Raw genomic sequence first — 19,885 nt, forward strand, 5'->3', positions numbered from 1 at the left:
TCCCACACCCATGGGCGCTGGCACCCGGTCAGGCCCCTGGGTTTCGGAAAAGGAAGCCGCAGCCCCGCGGCGCCTGACCCGAGCTGGCTGAGGATGCGCTCTGCGCGCCGGGACCCGCTGGCCCCCGGGCCGGGAGGAGATGTTTAGCCTGCGACCCCCCAGAGCAGGCTCGCTCCCGCGGCCGCCCGCTGGGGCCACCCTGGCCGCGGGCCCGCCGGGACGCCCCTGCTCGCAGAGCCCCTCCCCGGGCCGTGGCGCGTCCCCCGAGTCTCGCAGTATTTCCTTCCTGCACCTTTAAGAAGACCGTTGCTCCGTGGTGGGATGGTGTGTTAAAGCCACACAGAGGAAGTTACGCAGCCCGGATCAGACCGAGAGATAAAAGCCCCGATGGTGATCGTGAGTGATGGCAAGAGGATTTAGCCTCGGCATTAACTTGGAGCGGAGTGCAGGGGGGCAGTGAAACGCCCCGCCATCTGGCCCGCGCCGCGCCGGGGGGATGCCCCGGCGCCCCGACGAGCAGCCGCGAAGCCCACCCGGGCCGGGGGCTGCCGGGTGCCCGAGCGCGGGTCCCCTCCGAGCCGCCCAGGGGGCCCCAAAAGTTTGCACTTGTTAGCGGCGACCTCTCGCTCGGCCGGGGCGGGCGATGCGGGCGGCTGGGGCCCGCCCCTCCCCCGGCCCGCGTCTCCGGGACGGCTGCGGGCGGCCCCCCCGGCGGCCGGAGGGCTCCCCAGCCCCGATCTGACGGCCGCGGCGGCGGCGGCCACGGCGGCAGCGGGAGCAGCGCGGGGAAGGAGCGCCGGCTCGCAGCCCTCGGCCCTCGCCCCACCCAGCGCCAGCCAGACGGGGGAGGCGGAGCGCCGGAGGGTGGCGGTCCTCGGCCTCCCGGGTCTCCGCTCCGGGAAGCTGCTCCGAGCCGGGGTAAGGCTGGAGGGGAGAGCCCGGGAGGCGAGCGGGGGGCGGCGGGGGGGAGAGACGCTGCAGCTTTGCCAGGCTGGTTTCATTTTTAAAGGGCTTCGGTGACCGTGCAGGCTTTCCCGCGGCCCAGGAGCCACTTAAAGCGGCCCAGCAAGGGCTGGGATGCAAAAGTTATTTGGTGGCGGCCGTTACTAGCGGAGGACTCGAGTCGCTTGGAGAGGGGTGTGTGAGTGTGCATTTGTAGCAGCATCTTAAAGGAGTAGCTTGTCTTTCTGGCTGGCTTTTCCCCACCAGGGTCTTTTTCCATCGTTTGTGTGAGTGAGTGGTGGGGATGGGTGTTACCAGAATGCCTGGACGTGTTTGTGAAAAGGAAATTAACCCTTCTCGCGCGCCATTCCCCTACCCCAATTTCATCGCCACCCCAATTCCTCCCATCCCCTTCCCCTCTCTGAAAACTGGGTATGTGTGAGTTGCACAGAGAAACTCTGTGTTCCAGCGGCGGCTAGAAACTTCTTTCCGTGCCCTGGAGGGGTGGGCTAACGGGGAGGGTTATGTGCCTGGACCGGCTTGGGGACAGAGTGGAGTCGAACCTCCAGCCGGGTGGCACGCAGATGGTGGGAGCAGAGGCCGCGGGAAGGCGGGAAGGGGACCGTGGGCTCGCGGCGTCCGCGGGCTCCGGAGTAAGTTGTCCGCCTGGGCTGGGGGCGGCAGCGCTGGGGAAAAGGATGCGACGAATTCCCCGGCGCTTTGCTGGGCGTCTTCTAAGTAAGGGAGGCGGTGCCAGGTGTGGGTGCACCCTCGGTGCCCGCCGGGCCTTTTTTAAAGGCGTGATTATTAATTGCTCCCGTGGCTTGCACTCAACTTCGGGAAGACGAAAAGCAACTGCGGGATTGCCAGGCACGCATCCCCGTGCGATGCCCGCCGTTTGCAGCCCACCCGAAGCACGGACTCCGAACCCTTGGCGTCCAAGGCTGGGAGCTGACCCCCATCTCCACACCCCCCACTCCCCCGGCCCCAGCCGCCCAGCCGAGGCCTCCTCCTCGCGCCCCACCCCCCTGCGCTCAACTCTTCGGGGCTATCTGGGTGCTGAGAGGGCGTGGGGGGCGCCCGGGAGCCCGAGAAGGCTCCCATTCCGGGGCTGGGGGCACCGGGGCCGCCGGAAATGGAATGCTCACTCGGGCGGCGGCGTTGAGCGGGGCACCTACTGGACCGGCGCGGGGTGAGGGGGGGTTAGGGTTGGGAGGATGGGGTGGGGCTGGAAGGTGATCGCGACCCTGAGCGGGCTCCCCTTTCCTTCCTGGCTCCCAGCACCCTCCCCTGAAGGCAGATCTCACCCCCCTCGGCTGTCCCCGCTGGGAAAGGAGAAGAAACTTGGGGGTGGGCTGGGTCCTGGGAGAAGCCCCCAGTGCCCCCTCTCCAGGGACCCCCGCCCCAGGGGCTCCGCGTCCACCAAGGCAAGTTTCCCACGAGGCGAGGGCGCAGCCGGCAACTCCGGGAGGAGCTTCCAGCCCAGCCAGCTCGAGAGGCGCTAATTCAATACGACAGAGAAATCTGAGTTCAGAAATCCTGGTAAAATCTAATTTTCGGGTTTTAATACCCTGCTTTCAGCCCCCCTCGGCTCCTGAGGACTCTTAAAAGAAAATAAAGCGCATTGATTCTATTTGTTTCTGGGAGCTGCAGTTTCTTAATAATATCAGGTGAAGATTTATTTTCCAAGGAGAAAACTATCCACCGGGATACAACCTCTTACTCTGAAATTTCCCACACTGGCTTCTCACTCCGTGCTTTCCTCCTCGCTGTTCCGAAGACTCTTGCATCTCTCCCCCTCCCTTTTTTTCTGTTTGGCAAAAACTGACTGTAACATTCTCATGCTGAGCTCACAATTCCCTTACGATGCCAGCAACGCCCAATTGATTGACTAGTTGTAAACACATTTATTACCCACCCCGCCCCCCCCCCCCCCGCAGATTTTGATGTTGTTGGCTCCTCCACCCCATTTTCCAGGGAATGCATGGCATTTAAGCCTGCAGAACTGCAAAGCAATTAATAGGTTTGCGAGGCGCGCTGCCTCTTCCATCTCGCGGGCCTCCTGGCCTCCGGGCCTCACTGCCTCCCCACGCCCGCCTGCATCCAGTGCGGTCCAGGCCGAGAGCAGCACTGGTCCTGCAGACGAAGGAAGCCCGCGTCCGGGCCCACCCTGCGAGCCGCGGCCCGGCGCCCTGGTGTCCCGCATCAGGAGCGCTCTACCTGGGAGTGAACGGTTAGGAGCCCGCGGCTGGAAGAATGAGTTAGGAATGTGCTGTCTTCTGGGCAGCGCGAAGCTCAGAGAGAGGCATCCAAACCTTTGCCGGCCGCGCTATCTTATTTTTACTACATTTTCTCAGGTTGTAAAAATAGTCTCCAGGCGGGTTCTTTCTGAGAGTTTTCTAGCAAGAAGCACATTCAGGCTGGGCAGGCTCTGTAACACTGTTTCTCTTTAAACAGCCAGAGGGGAGATGTGAAAATGTGTCCCCCTCGGATCCTCCCCATTCATCTCCATCAAGAGCCCTTCAGCCAGAGAGAGGGGCAGGGGCTGCCTTAATGCAGATTTATGATGTCCCCAGCCTGGAGCTTTGGGGCAGAGGCTGGGGACTTCTCCTGGGGAGGTGCGGAGTGGCCAGCCCCCATTTGGACAATGTCCCCCCCCCCCCGCCACTCCGGTTTGTCATTTTTGGCAGGAGTGCATTTGTATCTGGGTGGAGAATGGAGGTTCATGGAAAGGTAGTTAACTCTTCAGGACCTTCTAGGTACAATGGCTGAAGAGTCAGCAGTTTGGGAATTTAGATGCAATAATCATAGACATAATAACCAGAATTAATAACACACGCGCTTCTGCTGTGACTCATTGCAGTAACCTTTGCCCTATTGGCTAGTATTTTTGGCCAGGATCCCACACTGGGGACCAAATTCTCCTGGTGATATATCAAGTGTCCTGAAACACCCCACACTATTGGAGTCGTGTTTTTCGCAATGTAACATTCATCTTAGTTATGTCTATTTAGGGCTTTTAAATAATTACCGGTAGCTTAAAATAGTAAAGCAACAATCATAATGGTGACCTGTTTATAAACATACCCTCTAAGGGATGATTGCAAAATTATGGCCTTGATCGGAAAAAGCTAACATGACAAATCATTGTCACTTCCGTCAAAGTCTTCAACATCCCTAGTTTCTTACAGTTAAAAGTTAAATTCACCATTTCAGAATTTTGGAGAGATATTTACTGGCACCCAGTTCATAATTGTTGGCCCACGCGTGGACCATTCTTAATCGGAACCTGTCCGCACAGCCTTATCGGCACCTGTGATTACAGCCTCATCTCTGCCTTCGGCAGTTTTGACATTTTGACTTGTCAGCCATGATAAAGCCACCATTCAGTCTCGGCTCCTGGGGCTGTTTTAGAAAGTCACTGACCCCAAACAGGGGCACTTCTGCCGACCCCGACACCCCCATAAATAAGGAGAAAGCGTATCACCTTTTTAATAATGTGCCCCATCTCCAAATGTGCATCTCCTATATTAATAAAAATAACCCAGTTTCCTCGGGACACTTTGCTAAGGCAGCCTCATTTTTTTGCACATTTTGCCAGAGAGCTTTTGTTCTTATACATCTTTACCCCCCCCCCCTTCTCTATTTAATTTGTTGCAGGTGTTGTTGCTAACGAGCTCTCTCTCCTCCCTTCTTGCAATGAAAGACAAGCCAGACCCCGGGTACCTGGATGGCTTGGAAGCTGAAGTCTCAGAAACTTCCTAATAAGTTGCCGATGGCTACCAGCCAAGGTCAGCTGGTTCCCATTAGCGCCTGTCCCCACCAAAGCCGAGCCAAATAAGCTGCTCCCCAGTTAACACCTCAGTCGCTTTTTTTATGCTCCAGTCCAGCTGCACAATTGTTGTCACTTTACGCCCATATGAAAAGAAATCTCTTTTATTGGCCCAAAATGCCAAGTCCAATCCCGTAGAGGGAACGTGTTTGCAGCTAACAGGTACACCTCCTGATTTTATTTTATCTTTACAACGCAGGCCGGAGGGTTGTTTTGCAGTTGTGTTGAGCACATCACACATTAAGGGCCCTTTAAAGACCTGGGTTGATTGGAAGGACAAAAATTAAAAGCAATCTGATCCGGCCTCATGCCAGATCCCTGCGGATTTTCTCCCTATCCCATTTCCATCCACTGTCACAATTTGAGAGTCTGCCTGATTTGACCAGATTCACCTCTGGGAGAGGTGTGATGCCAAGGTTAGGGGGACACCAAGTTGTGGGCAACTTCTCGATCTGCCCATCAGCAGTCTGAGAAACGCTGGCTCTGAGTTTTCCATATCGGCCTCTTGGAAAAAACAAGTTCCTCGCTGTTTGCAACCTGGCAGAGTCCCTGGGACATCCGGCCTCCATCGCCTGGTAGATGTGGCTTTTCCATGCTGAGGTTTCGAGTCCCTCCTGACCCAGTCGCCACCTCTCCGGTCCCTCTCTGGGCCTCACGCCTGGGGACTGCGCCGCCATGCTGCACCTGCTGGCTCTTTTCCTGCACTGCCTCCCGCTGGCCTCTGGGGACTACGACATCTGCAAATCCTGGGTGACCACGGATGAAGGCCCCACCTGGGAGTTCTATGCCTGCCAGCCCAAGGTGATGCGCCTGAAGGACTATGTCAAGGTGAAGGTGGAGCCCTCCGGCATCACGTGCGGAGACCCCCCTGAGAGATTCTGCTCCCACGTAAGTCAGCCCCACCCCGCCGTTCTGTTCGCTCAGGCCAGGTGGGTGGGGGTCTGGGCCGGACCCTTGGGGTGGGTGAGCAGAGCGGGAGGACCAAGATGCAAGCTTGACTTTCCTGCATGTAGGTTTGGGATCAGGTCTCTGTCCCACCTTGGAAATGTGCCAAAGCAAAGGCGGCCCTGAGGATGCTGGGGTCACGTGACATCGTTCTTTGGGGTGGGGAAATTCTTGGCCAGGTGATCACTAGAGCCTCTCCTCTTGGGAAAACCACAGTACTAGCCACGGTTCCCCAGCCTTGCAGATAAGCCCCGCCTCTCTCGTAGGAAGTCAGCATCTGGGCAAGCGAGCAAAGTACTATTCGCAACGTTGCACTCTGACCTCCCTCTGTTCGTCCCTTTGTGGTGCCACCTCCTATTCCACCCAATCCAATCCAGCAAACAGATTTGCCAAGCACCGAGCTGGCACTTTGCAGGGGAAGGTTTGACGGCAGTGCAGAGGGGATTCGTAAGGGAGGACAGAAGGGGTCAGAGCAGGGCGGGCGGTGTGGCTGGTGCCATTTCTGATTCCACCCCTATGTGCAGTGACCACAGTCGCTGGTTAAGTCAGGGGGAAGGCAGACTTTCAGGTGTTGTCACTTGAGTCCCTAGTTAGTGAAAGATGGAGTCTCAGAGCCACGGAGTACATCAGTACTCAAGTAACATTAACAACAACAACAACAATAATAATAGCGGGGATCATTTATGCAAGCCCCTGAGTGTGGAGGCTAAGAGTTCAATACGAGTCATTCCATGGGGTCCTCCACTCAGCTGAGCTGGGTTGATTCTGTGTCGTACAAAGTAGGAGTTTCAGGGGGTGAGCTCTGGACCAGTGGCATCTCTGGGCCACTGCTCCATCATCTATCTGTAAAGTGTGTACACTAATAGCACACACTCAAGTCGCTGTAAGGAGTAAGTGAGCTAAGGCACCCTAAAATGCTCAGACTAGGGTCTGGCACAGAGCAAGTGCCCCTAGGTGTTAGCTATTGTCGTTCCCATTGTACAGATGGAGAAACTGAGGTCCAAAGTCACAGCCCAGGAAGTGATGATTTGCTATGGCTCCAGAGTCACTGAGCTAATCTGCCTCCCGAGAGACGCCTTCCCACTGGGCAGAGCCCCGGGTCGGGCAGGAGGCTGGACAGGGCAACCAGGCTGCAGGAGCCACAGGAAGGGCTCAGTGTCATCCTCGGGTGGCTGCTGCCTTCATGTGTCCTGGGGGAAGCCTCCAGGTCTCTGGGTTTATGGCTGGACTGAGCCGGTGTCCCCACTGGGCTCCTGAGGATGCCTCAGTCCTGTGGGGCGCTTGGGTCCTATCCTAGAGCAGTCAGCCTGGGAAGGTAGGTTCCCACTTGGATGGTCAGCAGTCAGGAGGCTGTCACTGTGGGTGGTGGCTGGGCTGGCGGGAGCTAGCTGGGGAGAGAGAGAGGGAGGGAAGGAGAAAGCAGCACAGGGCCAGGAGCCAGGGACTGGAGAGTTCCACTGCACTGAGGACCCCAGGGCTTTGCTGGCTCAGGGACAGGCAAGGGGGCTGGCCCCTGAAGGTCAGGGCCAAGGCCAGCACCGGGGCAGCCCAGCTCTGAGTCCACATCTGAAGCTGGCTGCCCACCCCAGCTCATGTAAGGACTTCTCCACACACTCCCTGAGCAGAGTCAACCGCTGCCTCTTGTATTAGAGTCTTGACTGTATTTCTTCTTTTGAATATTAATCGTCTTAATGTGCTGGGGGCGGGGCCGTGGGGCGGGGTGCCTAAATCATAAATCACTGGACCAGCTTCTGGTCAAGGCTTGAGGGGTGGAGATGACCATCAAATGCAAGTCTGAGGCCCTCTCCTGGCCAAAGGTGGCTCAGGATGCCCTTGGCCCTGGGCCTCCGCCCTGCCCCCTCCTCACACACAGAGAACCCAGTGCAGCTGCCGGGGTGGCCGGGGTGGAGTGGTCACCCCGCCACAGTCCTGATGCCACCCAGCATGGGTCCTTGAGCTGTGCAAGGAGCATTCATGCCCTTCCTGTCCTCTCCTGGGAAGACCGGTGAGGAGGGCAGGGGAGGAAGAACAGCATCTCCCTCAGTGTCCTGACACCTGTCTGATGGACTTAAATATTTCATGATGGGCTGCCATCCGGCTCTGCCCTTGATTACAAATGTGCAGCCAACGAGGATGGGGACGCTGCCTAGGCTGGCTTCTGCAGGGAGGAGGGGGTCACATCCAGATGGATTCAAACCCCCACCCCCCACCCCACTGTTTAGTGCAGCTTCCCTAAGCAGGTTCTGTGCATGTCTCATTAAATTATCTCTAGGATGCTCTGAGGTGGGGGCTCTTCTAATCCCATTGTAGGGATTAGAAAGCGTTGGCTAAATCCCGCCAAGGTCACTCGGTCTAGAGGGCAGGCTGGGAACTTGTACGTGGCCAGGACCCATGCTTATGCACCCGACGGCCCAGCCTTCCCTCTCTGAGCTTCGGTGAAGCAGAGATGATGGTGTAGGCAAGTCACAGTGCCAGTGGAAAGATGCAGCCCCACCATGGGTGTCCTGGCACGTAGTAGGTACTCCATGTGTGGTAGCTGTTATTTGCTTATTATTGTGGCTATTATGTCCTTGGTGGTGTCTGGGCCTTTGTCTCTTTGCCTCTCTCCAGCCTTGGGGACACCACGCCCTGTATTCCTGGTCTCAGGGCAGCCGGTGGTGGATGTGTGCTCAGGAAGCGTTCACTCCTCTAGCCATGGCCGGTGGTGGCACCAGGGGGCGCCCTAGTGGTACCCAGGTGGCCCTCTGCCCCCTTAGCCTTACAATAGCCCAGTGGGCCCCTGTTTCCTGGCACCCCTCCTGCGGCGAGTGCTGGGCCTGTCCTAACATCCATCCAAACGGAGCATGAGCCCTGGGGCACCCTGAGGATGCAAGAGGGGCCACGGAACGACTGCTCCTTTCAGGCTTCAGTGTGCAGACCCTCTCTCCCCCGCTGGACTTGGGTACTTCTGCAAGGCCACCTGAGAACTGAATTGTAAATTCCAGCCTGGGGAGGAAGACCAAGATAAATGAACAAAAAGCCTATTGGCTCTAAATGCACAATGAGAATGAATAGGGCTGAGCTCTCAACCAAGGATTCTTGGGCAAGGGCAAAATTTCAATGAGGGCTGCGGGAGAAGGCGGGCAGCTTCCCACCCCTGACGCCCAGGGCCTGGCTGGAGAGGGCCAGCCTTCTGAGGCTGCAGGGCCAGGGAGAAGGAGGGAAAGGCAGCGCCCGCAAAGGCTTCTCAGCCCCTAGCAGGACCCCTTTGGGATGGAGAGGGCACAGTTGGCGTGGGGAGCAGCCCCACAGAGCTTCGAAAGAGAGGTTGCCGGCCAGCTGCCTGCACTGCCATGAAAGGAAGGGGGAAACCCTGTCCTCGTGCCTTGAGCCTCAGGAGAGAGATGGTGAGAAAAGAGGGTGGGGGGCACAGAACAGGCAGGTGGTGTTTAAAATGATCCTACAGCTAGCTACACACTGCTGCCCAAAGTGTAGTCCCTGGACTCACCTTGTTAGAAATGCAGACCCCTGGGCCCCGCCCCAGACGCGCTGAGCCAGAAGCTGCATTTTAACGAGAAGTCCAGGTAATTCGGATGCACGCAGGGTGTGCTCTGAGGAACGCTGCTCTCCATGGTCCGTCAGTGATGGGTGATACTTATTATTGATGATGGACAGACAGGAGGCCTGTGGTTCCCATGGGACCTTTGCAGGGTAAGGAGGTGTCGCCCCTGCTGAAGGAGAAAGGCAGAGAACAGGAGGAGTGGCGGTCCCAGGAGTGAGTGGTGATTCCTGAATGTTGGAGACCTGGTGGAAGTTTCCAGAAAGGTGGTGTGCTATCCCGACAAGAGCCACAGGCCTGGAATCTGAAGACCTGAGCCTGCATCCCAGCTTTGCTGCTTGTGGGCTGGGTGATCTGGGGCAAGTCTTTCAATTTTCTGAGCCTCAGTCTCCCCACGTGATGGGACATGGCTGCCTTGCCCACCTCTCCAACTTCCTGGGAGAAGGAAGCGCCTTTCAGAAGATCTGAAAGTGCTTAAAGAGTGCAAGTTCTCTTCTAGGGTGAAGCTTTGATAGTGTCGTTGATCCAGTCTTGAGCATCTTGGCTTTTCCACGGTGAAATAGCTGAACATTAAAGGTTTCATCTAAGGAGACTCGAGCACACAGAGGTGCCTGGGTCTTGGTGCACAGGAAAACCCAGAGATGGTCATGAAGGCACATCTTAGAGCACACGTCTTCCTCAGAACCTGCTTTGCCTTCTCTGTGCCTCCGTATACCCAGACGCAGAGCAAATGGCCCCATCCCTACCCCATGGGGTCTGCTGGGCTGATGACTGCAGAGGGCAGGTGGGTCCCGGGGGCCTCAAGCCCCTCCCCACCATGATAGTGAACACCACATACAGAATCAAGGTCACAAATGCCGCGCCTCCTGCCAGACCTTGATGTTCACGAAACGTTCCCATCCAGCAGCACTGAGCTCACCAGCCCACTGGCTCAGGTCTCCTTTCCCCTCTGCGTTCTGTCCCCAAACCCACAGAGGACAGCCTGGGGAACACCCTTCTCCACCCCTCCCTCCTCTCCCCGTCACAGCCCTCCCATCCCGTTTCCGGGGCTGACCTCATGCCAGGTACAGCTGTGATGGGGCAGTGCGATAACTCTTGCAAATCCAGGTAAACAACAAGAGAAACACAGCAGGTGTTAAGGGTGGTGCACAACTAACAAGGAGTGGGTGAGACTGGGACCTAATGTAAGGAGCTTGAGAAGGATGAGTGTGCGTCCCACTCCCCGCCACATGCTCTAGCTCACCACAGAGTTTCCTGCCTCCTTGCCTTGGTCCGTGCTGCCTCCTCCACCTTCTTTTCTTCCTTCATTTCCGAGGCTTTCGTGTTTACCTAGATTACCTCATTTTTCAAGGTTCAGGTTGGACCCACCTCCCCCAGGAGGCCTTCCTTGACTCCCCAGCCCAGGTGGGTTAGAAGGCCCCATCTGGTCACATCTGTGTCATTGGGCTTACAGACGTGGCCTACGGTTAAGAGCTCAGGCTCTAGAGGCAGAGAGGTAGAGGTTGGAATCCCGTGCTGTGTGACCTTTGGCATGAAGCTTAACCTCTCTGAGTCTCATTTCCTTAAATGGGACTATTGATAGAAGATGCATTTGGAACTGTCATGAGCACAGTGCCTGGAGTCAATGGTCATTCCATGCTCATTATTCTACTCCTGACATTTGCCTCCCCCTTGGACTGTGAGCTCCCCAGGGGCAGGGCTGCCTTGTTCATCTTTGCATCCCTCCCTCTTGGCTCAGTTAATGCTCAGAAGGCATTTACTGAACCAATGGATGGGTGGGTGGAGGGACAGTGTGATCCAGGAAGGCTTCTCGGAGGAGGAGAGATTAGGGCTGACTCTTACAGGAATAACTAGGGTTTCAATCAGGACAGAGGAGGCACCAAAGGCCTCTAACTTATCTCCATTTGAGTCCCTGTTCTGTAGGATTCTCAATCAGTTGACACCAGGAGGTCTGCACAGTTCTGTCCTTAAGGAGGAAGTGATTTTGGAACCTGAGTTTCCCCCAGCCCTTAGTTAAAGCCGCTCAGTCTCTTGAAACGCCTGAGGCAGGGCCCAGCCTGGGACAAGAATAGTTCCATGCATGACATCTAGTGGCTTGGTGAAGTCTCCTTCCTGGGGAGCAGACGAGTGACAGGATGGGAGCAGCGGTGCCTGTGAGGGCCGGGCCCACACGACTGAGATCCTGTCCTCTTACTTTCCTTAAGGGAATGAGTTTGGGTCCCGACACTCCATGGAGCGTAGGGGGCAGAGCCTCTGGAGTGCCAGGGGGAAGGGAACACATCTTTCCAAAGAGTGTCAGAGACTTAGAGGTTCTAGAACTTTTCCCCAGGTTCGTCCGCCTCTTCCCTCTCTACATTCTCTGGCCCTGATTTTTCATATATTTTCATTTTTCTCCCTTAATGCATGTATAACACAAGCTGCCTTGTTAAATCCCACGTGTGACGAGGCAGGGGGTGGATGGATGGATGGGCAGGCAGGCCCCTCCAGCTGTGGATGTGAACTTGAGATCTGGGATGGGGCAAACGGGCGCCCATGCTCATCCCACCCCTTCTGGGTTGTGGGACTTTGGAGGAGTCCCTCGTGCTCTGAGCCTCGGTTTTCTCATCTGAAAATTGGGGTGATGCTAAACACAATCTCAAAGGAAGGTCGTATGGATGAGATGAGACAAGCGTGTAGAGCCCTCAGCTGGGTGCCTGGCACGAAATGAATGTTTCCCAAAAGGGATTTTTCCCCCATCCTAGAATTTAGCGTGAGAGACAAAAGAAGTAAAAGTAGAAAATAACAGAAGAGGAGCCTATTAGCCAAGCGTGTAAGGTGGGGTATAGTCAGCATGTGCTGTGGGAGTTCAGAGGGGGAAAGCAGGGCACCGGGTTGGTCTGGGATGGTCTACGACCTTGAAGGGTTGGAGGGATTCAGAAGAGCCATGATGAGGCAGAAGGAATCGCAACTGCAGAGATGCAGGAAGGGGTCCGTGTGACATGAGGGGACAGTGTGTGGGTGATGGGGAGGGGATGACCCACTCCACCTGTTTGTTTCATCCCCCCCACCCCGCTCCCTGTAAGCCTGTGGGCGGGGCTGTTATTGTGCCATTGGATGGAGGAATAGACCAAGGCTCCCCAAGGTCCACTAATGGTGGAGCTGGGATGCAACCTTCCTCTGCCTGGCTCTTGACCACTCTCTAGTGTCAGGGGGGTTAGGCCAAGGGTGTCGGGGGGGAGAGGAGGAGCAGAGCAGTGGGCATGCAGAGACCCGAGGGAGCCCACAGGGCATGGAATTCCTGAGCCACAGGGCTGGAACAGAGCTTGGCAGGCTCAAAGAAGCAGGTTCCAAGCTGCGGCCCCTCACCCTCACTGCCCCATAAGGGGGTCCAGACTGCAAAGCTCTGTTCCTGTCCCACAGCCCAGGACCCAGGCTTTCCTGCCTCAGACCTGGCCAGGGCCCACTTGGCCCACTAGGCCCACTAGGATGCTCAGCTCCTACCTGGAGGGGACCGGAGTGGTGGGGAAAGTGGGAAATGGCAGATCATGCATGGTTCTGTTCAGCTTTGGTTTGCAGGTTCTGATTTGTTTTTCATCACAGCAGATTTGCTTAAATATATGAAAACGTGTTTCTAATTCCCCAAGCACACACCAACTGCTGGCACTGGTGGGTGGCGGGGGGCGTGTCAGAGCAACGTGAGCGCAGGATGCGAGCCGGGCAGTGCTGGGCCCCGACAGGGTCTCCTCACTGCTGGGACAGCTCCTTAGCCTCAGTTTCCCCAACGGTGCAACGATGGGGTTTGGCTAGATTAACCGCTTCACCCAGCATCCCTGCGTGATTGTAGATACATTCTCGGAGTTTGGTAAAAATCTATGCTGGGGTTCAGCCTTGGTCTCAAACAGACAAAGTGAGGGGCTCCAGTGCAGACAGAATGGTTCCAAGTGCATATCCTGTGCTCAGCACAGCACTAGATGTTTTTTCAAGTTTAAATCCCTTTGTTATAGTAGTCTATTAAAGGAAAATCAAAACAAAGAAAAACAAAGCTGAGGGCTAAAAACATAACGGTACATCACATCATCTCCCCTTGGTTTCTGCTTCTAAATTCTTTTACAAATTTTTTAATTGAGGTATAATTGACATAGAAGATTGTATTAGTTTTAGGTGTACTGTACAACATGATGATTTGATGTAGGTGCATATTGTGAAAGGATTACCACTGTAAGTTTAGTTAATATCCATCACCACGCACAGTTAAAATTTTTTTCTTGTGGTGAAGGCATTTAAAAATATTTTTTAATTAAAAGAATTGAGGTGATAGTCATATAACATGAAATTAACCATTAAATTTTTTAAAGTTGGGGTAAAATATATATGACATAAAATTTGCCTTTTTAACCATTTTTAAGTTGTGCATTTAGCACATTCATGATGTTGTGTAACCAGATGGGAAACCCCGTCTCCGTCAGAAGCCGCTCCCCATTCCTCCTTCCGCCAGCCCCTGGCAACCACTAGTCTGCTTTCTGTCTCTCACATTTGCCTATTCCAGACATTTCACATAAATGGAATCATGCAGTGTGTGACTTTTTCTATCTGGCTTCCTTCACTCAGCATAACGTTCTCGAGCTTCATCCATATTGTAGCTCGTACCAGTACTTCATTCTTTTTTATGGCTGAATAATAGTCCATTGTATGCTCTACCACATTTTGTTTATCCATTCATTGGTTGCTGGGCATTTGGGTTGTTTCCGCTATGGGGCTATTATGAATAATATTGTTATGAACATATATGTACAAGGTTTTGAGTGGACATATGTTTTCATTCCTCTTGGGTCTATACCTAGGAGTGGAATTGCTGGGTCATATGGTAATTTTATTTTTTATTTATTTATTTTTAAAATAAATTTATTTATGTGTTTGTTTATGTTTGGCTATGTTGGGTCTTTGTTGCTGCGCGCGGGCTTTCTCTCCAGTTGCAGCGAGTCGGGGCTACTCTTCGTTGCGGTGTGCAGGCTTCTCATTGCGGTGGCTTCCCTTTGTTGCGGAGCACGGGCTCTAGACGCACGGGCTTCGGTAGCTGTGGCATGCGGGCTCAGTAGTTGCAGCTCGTGGGCTCTAGGGCACAGGCTCAGTAGTTGTGGCACACGGGCTTAGCTGCTCCATGGCGTGTGGGATCTTCCTGGACCAGGGCTCGAACCCGTGTCCCCTGCATTGGCAGGCGGATTCTTAACCACTGCGCCACCAGGGAAGTCCCCATATGGTAATTTTAGATTTAAGTTTTTAAGGAACTGCCAAACTGTTTTCCAGGGCAGCTGCACCATATTACATTCCTACCAGCTCTGTACAAGTGTTCCAGTTTCTCCAGGTCCTTGCCAACGTTTGTTATTTTCCGTCTTTGTTTTTTACTATAATGGCTAACCTGGTTGGTGTGAAGTGGTATCTCATTAGGATTTTGATTTTCATTTCCCTAATGACTAATGATGCTGGATATTATGTGCTTATTGGCCACTTATATATCTTCTTTGGAGAGATATATATCCAAGTCTTTTGCCCATTTTTTCATTGGGTTGTCTTTTTGTTGTTGAGTAGTATATGTTTTTTATATATTCTGGATACTAAATCCTTATCAGGTATATGATTTGCAAATATTTCCCCCATTCTACAGATCATCTTTCATTCTCTTGATTGTGTCCTTTTAGGCACAATTTTTTTTTTTATTTTAGTGAAGTCTAATTCATCTCTTTTTTTCCTTGTGCTTTTGGTGTCATATCTAAGAAATCATTGCTAAATTCAAGCTCACGAGTGCTTACCCCTATGTTTTCTTCTAAGACTTTTATAGTTTTCACTCTTATAGTTAGACCTTTGATCCATTTTGAGTTAATTTTTGTATATGAAGTCAGACAAGCATCCAACTTCATTCTTTTACATGTGGATATACGCTTTTCCCAACACCATATGTTGAAAAGACTATTCTTTCCCCATGGAATGGTCTTGACACCCTTGTTGAAAATCAGTTGACCATAGACGTATGGGTTTATTTCTGGACTCTCAGATCTATTCCATTGAGGCACTGAGCAGTCTATGTGCAGTATTTCATCTAACCCTCCCAAATATCCCTCATGGTGGAAACAACCTTTATCTTATTGTCCCCATTTTACAGATGAGAAAACTGAGAGTCTAATACTGAGTGGCAAAGTCCAGGCCCAAACTCAGACCCTAGTCATTCAACCTCCCGAGGAGGGAGGAAGTCCAAATGCTCACCCCTCCTCCCTCCCTTTCTCTCCCACCTCTGTCCTTTCCTCCCTCTTGGTTTTTCTCCTTTTTTTCCTAACTTATCCTTTAAGCTGGGATGTTAACGGTGATTCCCAGAGGAGGATATCTGGGGAGGGGATGTCATGACCTGTGACCTCTCTGGTCTCCGAATATCTCCTGCTTCCACTTCACCTCCTCCCCTCCCCTGCTCATCAGGGCACCAGATTCTGTGTCTCCATCTTTGCTACACGGGCTGTGCTTGCACAAAGTAGGCGATAAAGAAATGCTGGGGATAATTATCCCTCATCTCAAGTAGATGGTGCAGTTTGGAAGGGGTCATAGAGATTATCTAAACCAGAGGAACCCCGATATCTCTAAGCACATTACAGTGGAACTAACTACTCAGGGGAAAGTGGGTGCCTGGGACCTGGCTGCTGGCACCCTCTGCCCCTGCCCCGGGCCCCTGAGCCCCCACCCCCGGAAGTCCTAGGGCTCCTGTGAACACAATATGAAACCACTAATAGAGTCCAACTTCCGCCCCATTTCCTACATGGGGAAACTGAGGCCCAACGGGATGGACTGACTTCCTGGGGCCCCAGGGAGGGAGCAGCAGACCCGAGAGGTTCGACCGTAAGCCTTGGGCTGTCCCACAGGAGTGGACTGGAGCCCTGGGGACATGAGGCCCTCCACGCCGGGTCTCCGTGCATCCACTCACATCCTGGATTTGACCACACGTGGGGGCATTTGGTGGGGGACCTGGAGTGCCTCCCAGCGTGTGCTGGAGCTACACCTTCAGGGTAGGCATGGCCATAAGGTTAAAGTTTGCTCTCTGGCCTGCTCAGGTGAGCTCTCACACCTGTGTGTAGCCCCTGGTGACCCAGTCCTGCTCAGAGCTGGCTCTCGCAGGCCCTGGGGATCCTAAGACCCCTGCCCTGGCCCGTCCGCAAGCTGTGGTTCTCCTTGCTGTGGCAGCACTGTGAAAGGCGGACAGGAAGGGGATGTTTGTGGGAGGCGGGAAAGGCCAGGGGTGAGGCAGGATGGGGGGCAGAATGTTAGAGATCACGGCAAAGTCAGCCTTGGCGATTACCCTCCGATGTCGGGCTGGGGTGCATGTGGTCCAACCCCGGCCCTCAGCTGGGAGCTTCAGGAAGCAAGAGCCGGGGATACACTCTTGTGTGTCTCACCACATGCTGGTGTTTCTTCCACCCGCCCCATCTCGTGGGTTTTGGCTGCCATTTCCCGAGGCCTCCCTGTGGGCTGGGTACCCTACATATGCACTTTCTGTGCATAGCGTTTGTGTTTTCTCCGCAGCACTGGGACGGGTATATTGCAAATGAAGGGAGGGAGGCTCAGAGAGATGGAGAGACTTACCCAAGTTTGCACAACAGCGACAAAGCCAGGATCTGTCTCCTGGGCCTTGACCACTGTGCCATCCTGCCTTGTCAAAAGTCTGGGTCACTGTCCTCGGGGACCCGAGATCTCAAGGTGCAACCACAGAGGGGAAGCCACCTCACCCCTCAGGGTCTCGTTGGTAGGAAGGAATTAAATCCATGTTTGTGGATCCCTCCAGATCTACACCTGGGGCTTTCTAGAGCTGCCCTTCCTATTAAAGCGTCCTGGGCCCGTCTTCAAGGACCTGGCATTCTTCTCCCCCAGCACAGTTTGTCCTGGGGGCTTTGGGACAACTTGGACCCCCTCAGTCCTGCATTCCAGCTCCCTCCTGTTGCCTGAGTCATTTGTCCACTTGACTCCAAGTGTCAACCAGGGAAATAAAAGGAAATGAAACACGACCAGGGCATTTCCCCTCGGTCGTAGCAGAAGTCCGTTTTTGGGCAAAAGATGAAAAGGAGGAGAATGAGAGATGGAGCCTGCAGGTAACCCCAGAGTCTCGTCAGCCACAGCAGCATGCCCCCGCCTGAGCCCACAGAAAGTGCGTGGTGCCCATACGGGAGACTGCAGGTTCCTGAATCGTCCGCTCCATCTGGGGAATCAAGAGACAGCAAAGGCAGGTGACAGCAGAAGGAGAAGCCAGTGGGCCAAAGAGCATGCCCTGTTCCCACCACAGGCACCATCTAAAACCCCTTGCCAACAGCTCCGAGGCTGGCATCTTGCTGGGTCTGGGCTTCTGGGGATCAGGGTCCACGCTGGATTGGCTGCCAGGGGCTGGGTGCCCTTGGGTCTTGTCCCCGCTTTGGGATGTAAATTTCCTGCCTTCACCAGAGGGGGTCTGTGTATTCACCCTCCAGACCCCACTGCATTCCTAGATTTTGCTTCTGGCTTTTGGGACTTTCAGACTTAGAGAGAGGAAGAGGGAGAGGCATGGAGAGAGCAATAACCTCCCAGGCACTGGAGGACCCCAAGAGGATGGACAAAGGCAGGACACCAACCCCAGCTCAGCTGCAAAACCCCAGAGCAGTGCCTCCTTCTTTGGCGGGGTCTCAGCCCCTTTGAGAATCCATGGTGCTCTTCCTGGAACAATGCGTGCGCGTGCGTGCGCACACACACACACACACACAGTTGCAAACACTCACAAGGCTTCCCAGACCACCCTGAGTCCACCTGTGGGCCCCTGTGGGCCCCTATGCTCCCTCTGGGGGCCCTTAAGCTCAGGACAATCACCATGTGTCTTCTTGTAACTGACTGATCCTGTTGTCTGAGGCTTTTCTTGATTCCACATCTTCCACCACCTCTTCAGACCAGCAAAAGCTTATATTTATTGAGTGCCTACTGCATACCAAGCACTTGACCTGAAGTTGCTTGTTGAATCCACCCAGAACACTTACGACAGATCCTATATTTATGCCCATTTTCAACATGAGGAACCTGAGGTTCAGAGAGGTTAAGCCACTTGCCCAAAGTCACACAGCTTCCAAGTAGAGGATCCTGGCACCTCCACTCCAGGCTGCCTGAACCCAGTGCCTAGCTCCTAACCAGGCTGCTTAGCTGACCTGAGGTGCTCTGCGTCTCTATCTCACGGTTAGATTGAGGCGGTTGTTGTGTGTGTACGTGCGTGTGTGTGTGTGTGCACGTACGTGTGGCCATTTTGCTGGGGGAGTATACTGTCCCTGTCTGCCTCTCCTCCCCCAGCACTCCTCGGCAGCCTGAGCAAGGAGGGCTGGGGAGGAGTGTGACGGGAGCGTTTTGCCCACCCCCTCTGCCCCCGAGACATGATGGAGTCTGCTAATCCAATTATTTGATAATTCACTTATTTCATGTCTATTTGGCAGTGTGCGGGCTCCCACACACCAGCTCCGGGGAAGGCGAGATGGCTTTGCCTGGAGGAATCCGATCTGTTTTTCTGGGGAAGGAGTGGGGAAAAAAATACACCCAAGAATGGACAATAATGGACCTAAAAATAGAGGGTGGAGGGAAGTGGGGGCGGGGAGCGGTGCATCTGCCTTCCGCTGGGCCTGCTCGCACCCGGCAGCCCTCCCCCCCCCCCCCCACCCGTGGGTTCCCCAAGGGTCTGGCTGCCTCTCAGCCTGGGGGAGAGGCACGGGAACGGGGAGCGGAAGGAAAGCAAGGCCGGGAGCCAGGTGCCACCCCGAGATGGAGAACTGTCCCATCGAAGGGTCCTCCGGGCTGTGGCCTTGACCTTGGCTGCACGTCAGAGTCTCCTGGGGAACCGTAACCAGCCAATGCCTGGGAAGGGACCTACCCCTGAGGGTCTGATGTGGTTGGTCCGGGGTGCCCCTAGGTGAGTCAATGTGAGAACCCACTCTAAGGGGTGTCTCCACAGCAGGAATAGGGGTTCAGATTTGGGGGCTCTCTCCTCCTTTACCCCCGGGTCTCCTAAACCTTGAGACAGCCTTCCTGAAGGCCCCAAACCCAGATGGTCTGCTGGGACTCCAGAGGAGTGCAGGCAGGGGACAGGGAGCTGTGCAGACTCTTGGTTCTGTCCGGGTCCCCATCCCCCTTGAGTGTCCTCAGCTGAGCCTCACAGCGGACTCACCTGGGAGCTCTTAACATCCCCCCAACCTGCCAGGGCTGCAGTCCCACCAGCTGCCGCCCCACCTGCTACTGCAGAGTCTCTAGGGTGGGCCTGGGCCGAGGATTTATTCAAGCTGGGTGGTCCCAGGGAGAAGCCAAGTTTGAGAACCAACATGTCAGTCTTGCCCAGGACGGCACTGGGTCCCTTCCAGCTATAAGCATCTTGTCTTTTCATCTTAAGCATCTTGGTTTTTTGAATTCAAAGTCCAGAGGGGGAGAGAGATTGCTCTCAGAATCTTTCCTTCCATCTGAGCTGCAGGCACCCCATCCTTGCTCTGGCTTCCTGGGACCTGAAGGGTGCTGGCCGCCACCTTACCCTTTGTTCCCAGGTTCTTAACCTCTCTTTCTGAAAGGAGGCTGCCCAGCCAGAGTCAGGGCTTTCCCTGCAGCTGCTAAATGTCAAGGCTGCA

The 19,885-nt window shown here is 54.6% G+C and overlaps 1 protein-coding gene across 4 annotated transcripts in view; it reads left to right on the top strand.

Annotated features, from left to right (window-relative positions):
• Window positions 1-778: 778 nt before the first annotated feature.
• The window catches only part of NTNG2 (netrin G2), a 73,439-nt gene continuing 54,332 nt past the window's right edge, over window positions 779-19,885 (top strand). For 3 of the 4 annotated variants that reach the window (XM_059926607.1, XM_059926610.1, XM_059926611.1), the window contains exons 1-2: window positions 779-918; window positions 4,603-5,662. In XM_059926607.1, the coding sequence (XP_059782590.1) occupies window positions 5,450-5,662 (213 nt within the window). In that variant the 5' untranslated portion in view covers window positions 779-918; window positions 4,603-5,449. The remainder of the gene's footprint in view (window positions 919-4,602; window positions 5,663-19,885) is intronic. The other variant, XM_059926608.1, reaches the window with a different exon arrangement.

This window comes from Balaenoptera ricei, chromosome 6 (genome assembly GCF_028023285.1).
Source record: "Balaenoptera ricei isolate mBalRic1 chromosome 6, mBalRic1.hap2, whole genome shotgun sequence".
Lineage (NCBI taxonomy): Eukaryota > Metazoa > Chordata > Mammalia > Artiodactyla > Balaenopteridae > Balaenoptera > Balaenoptera ricei.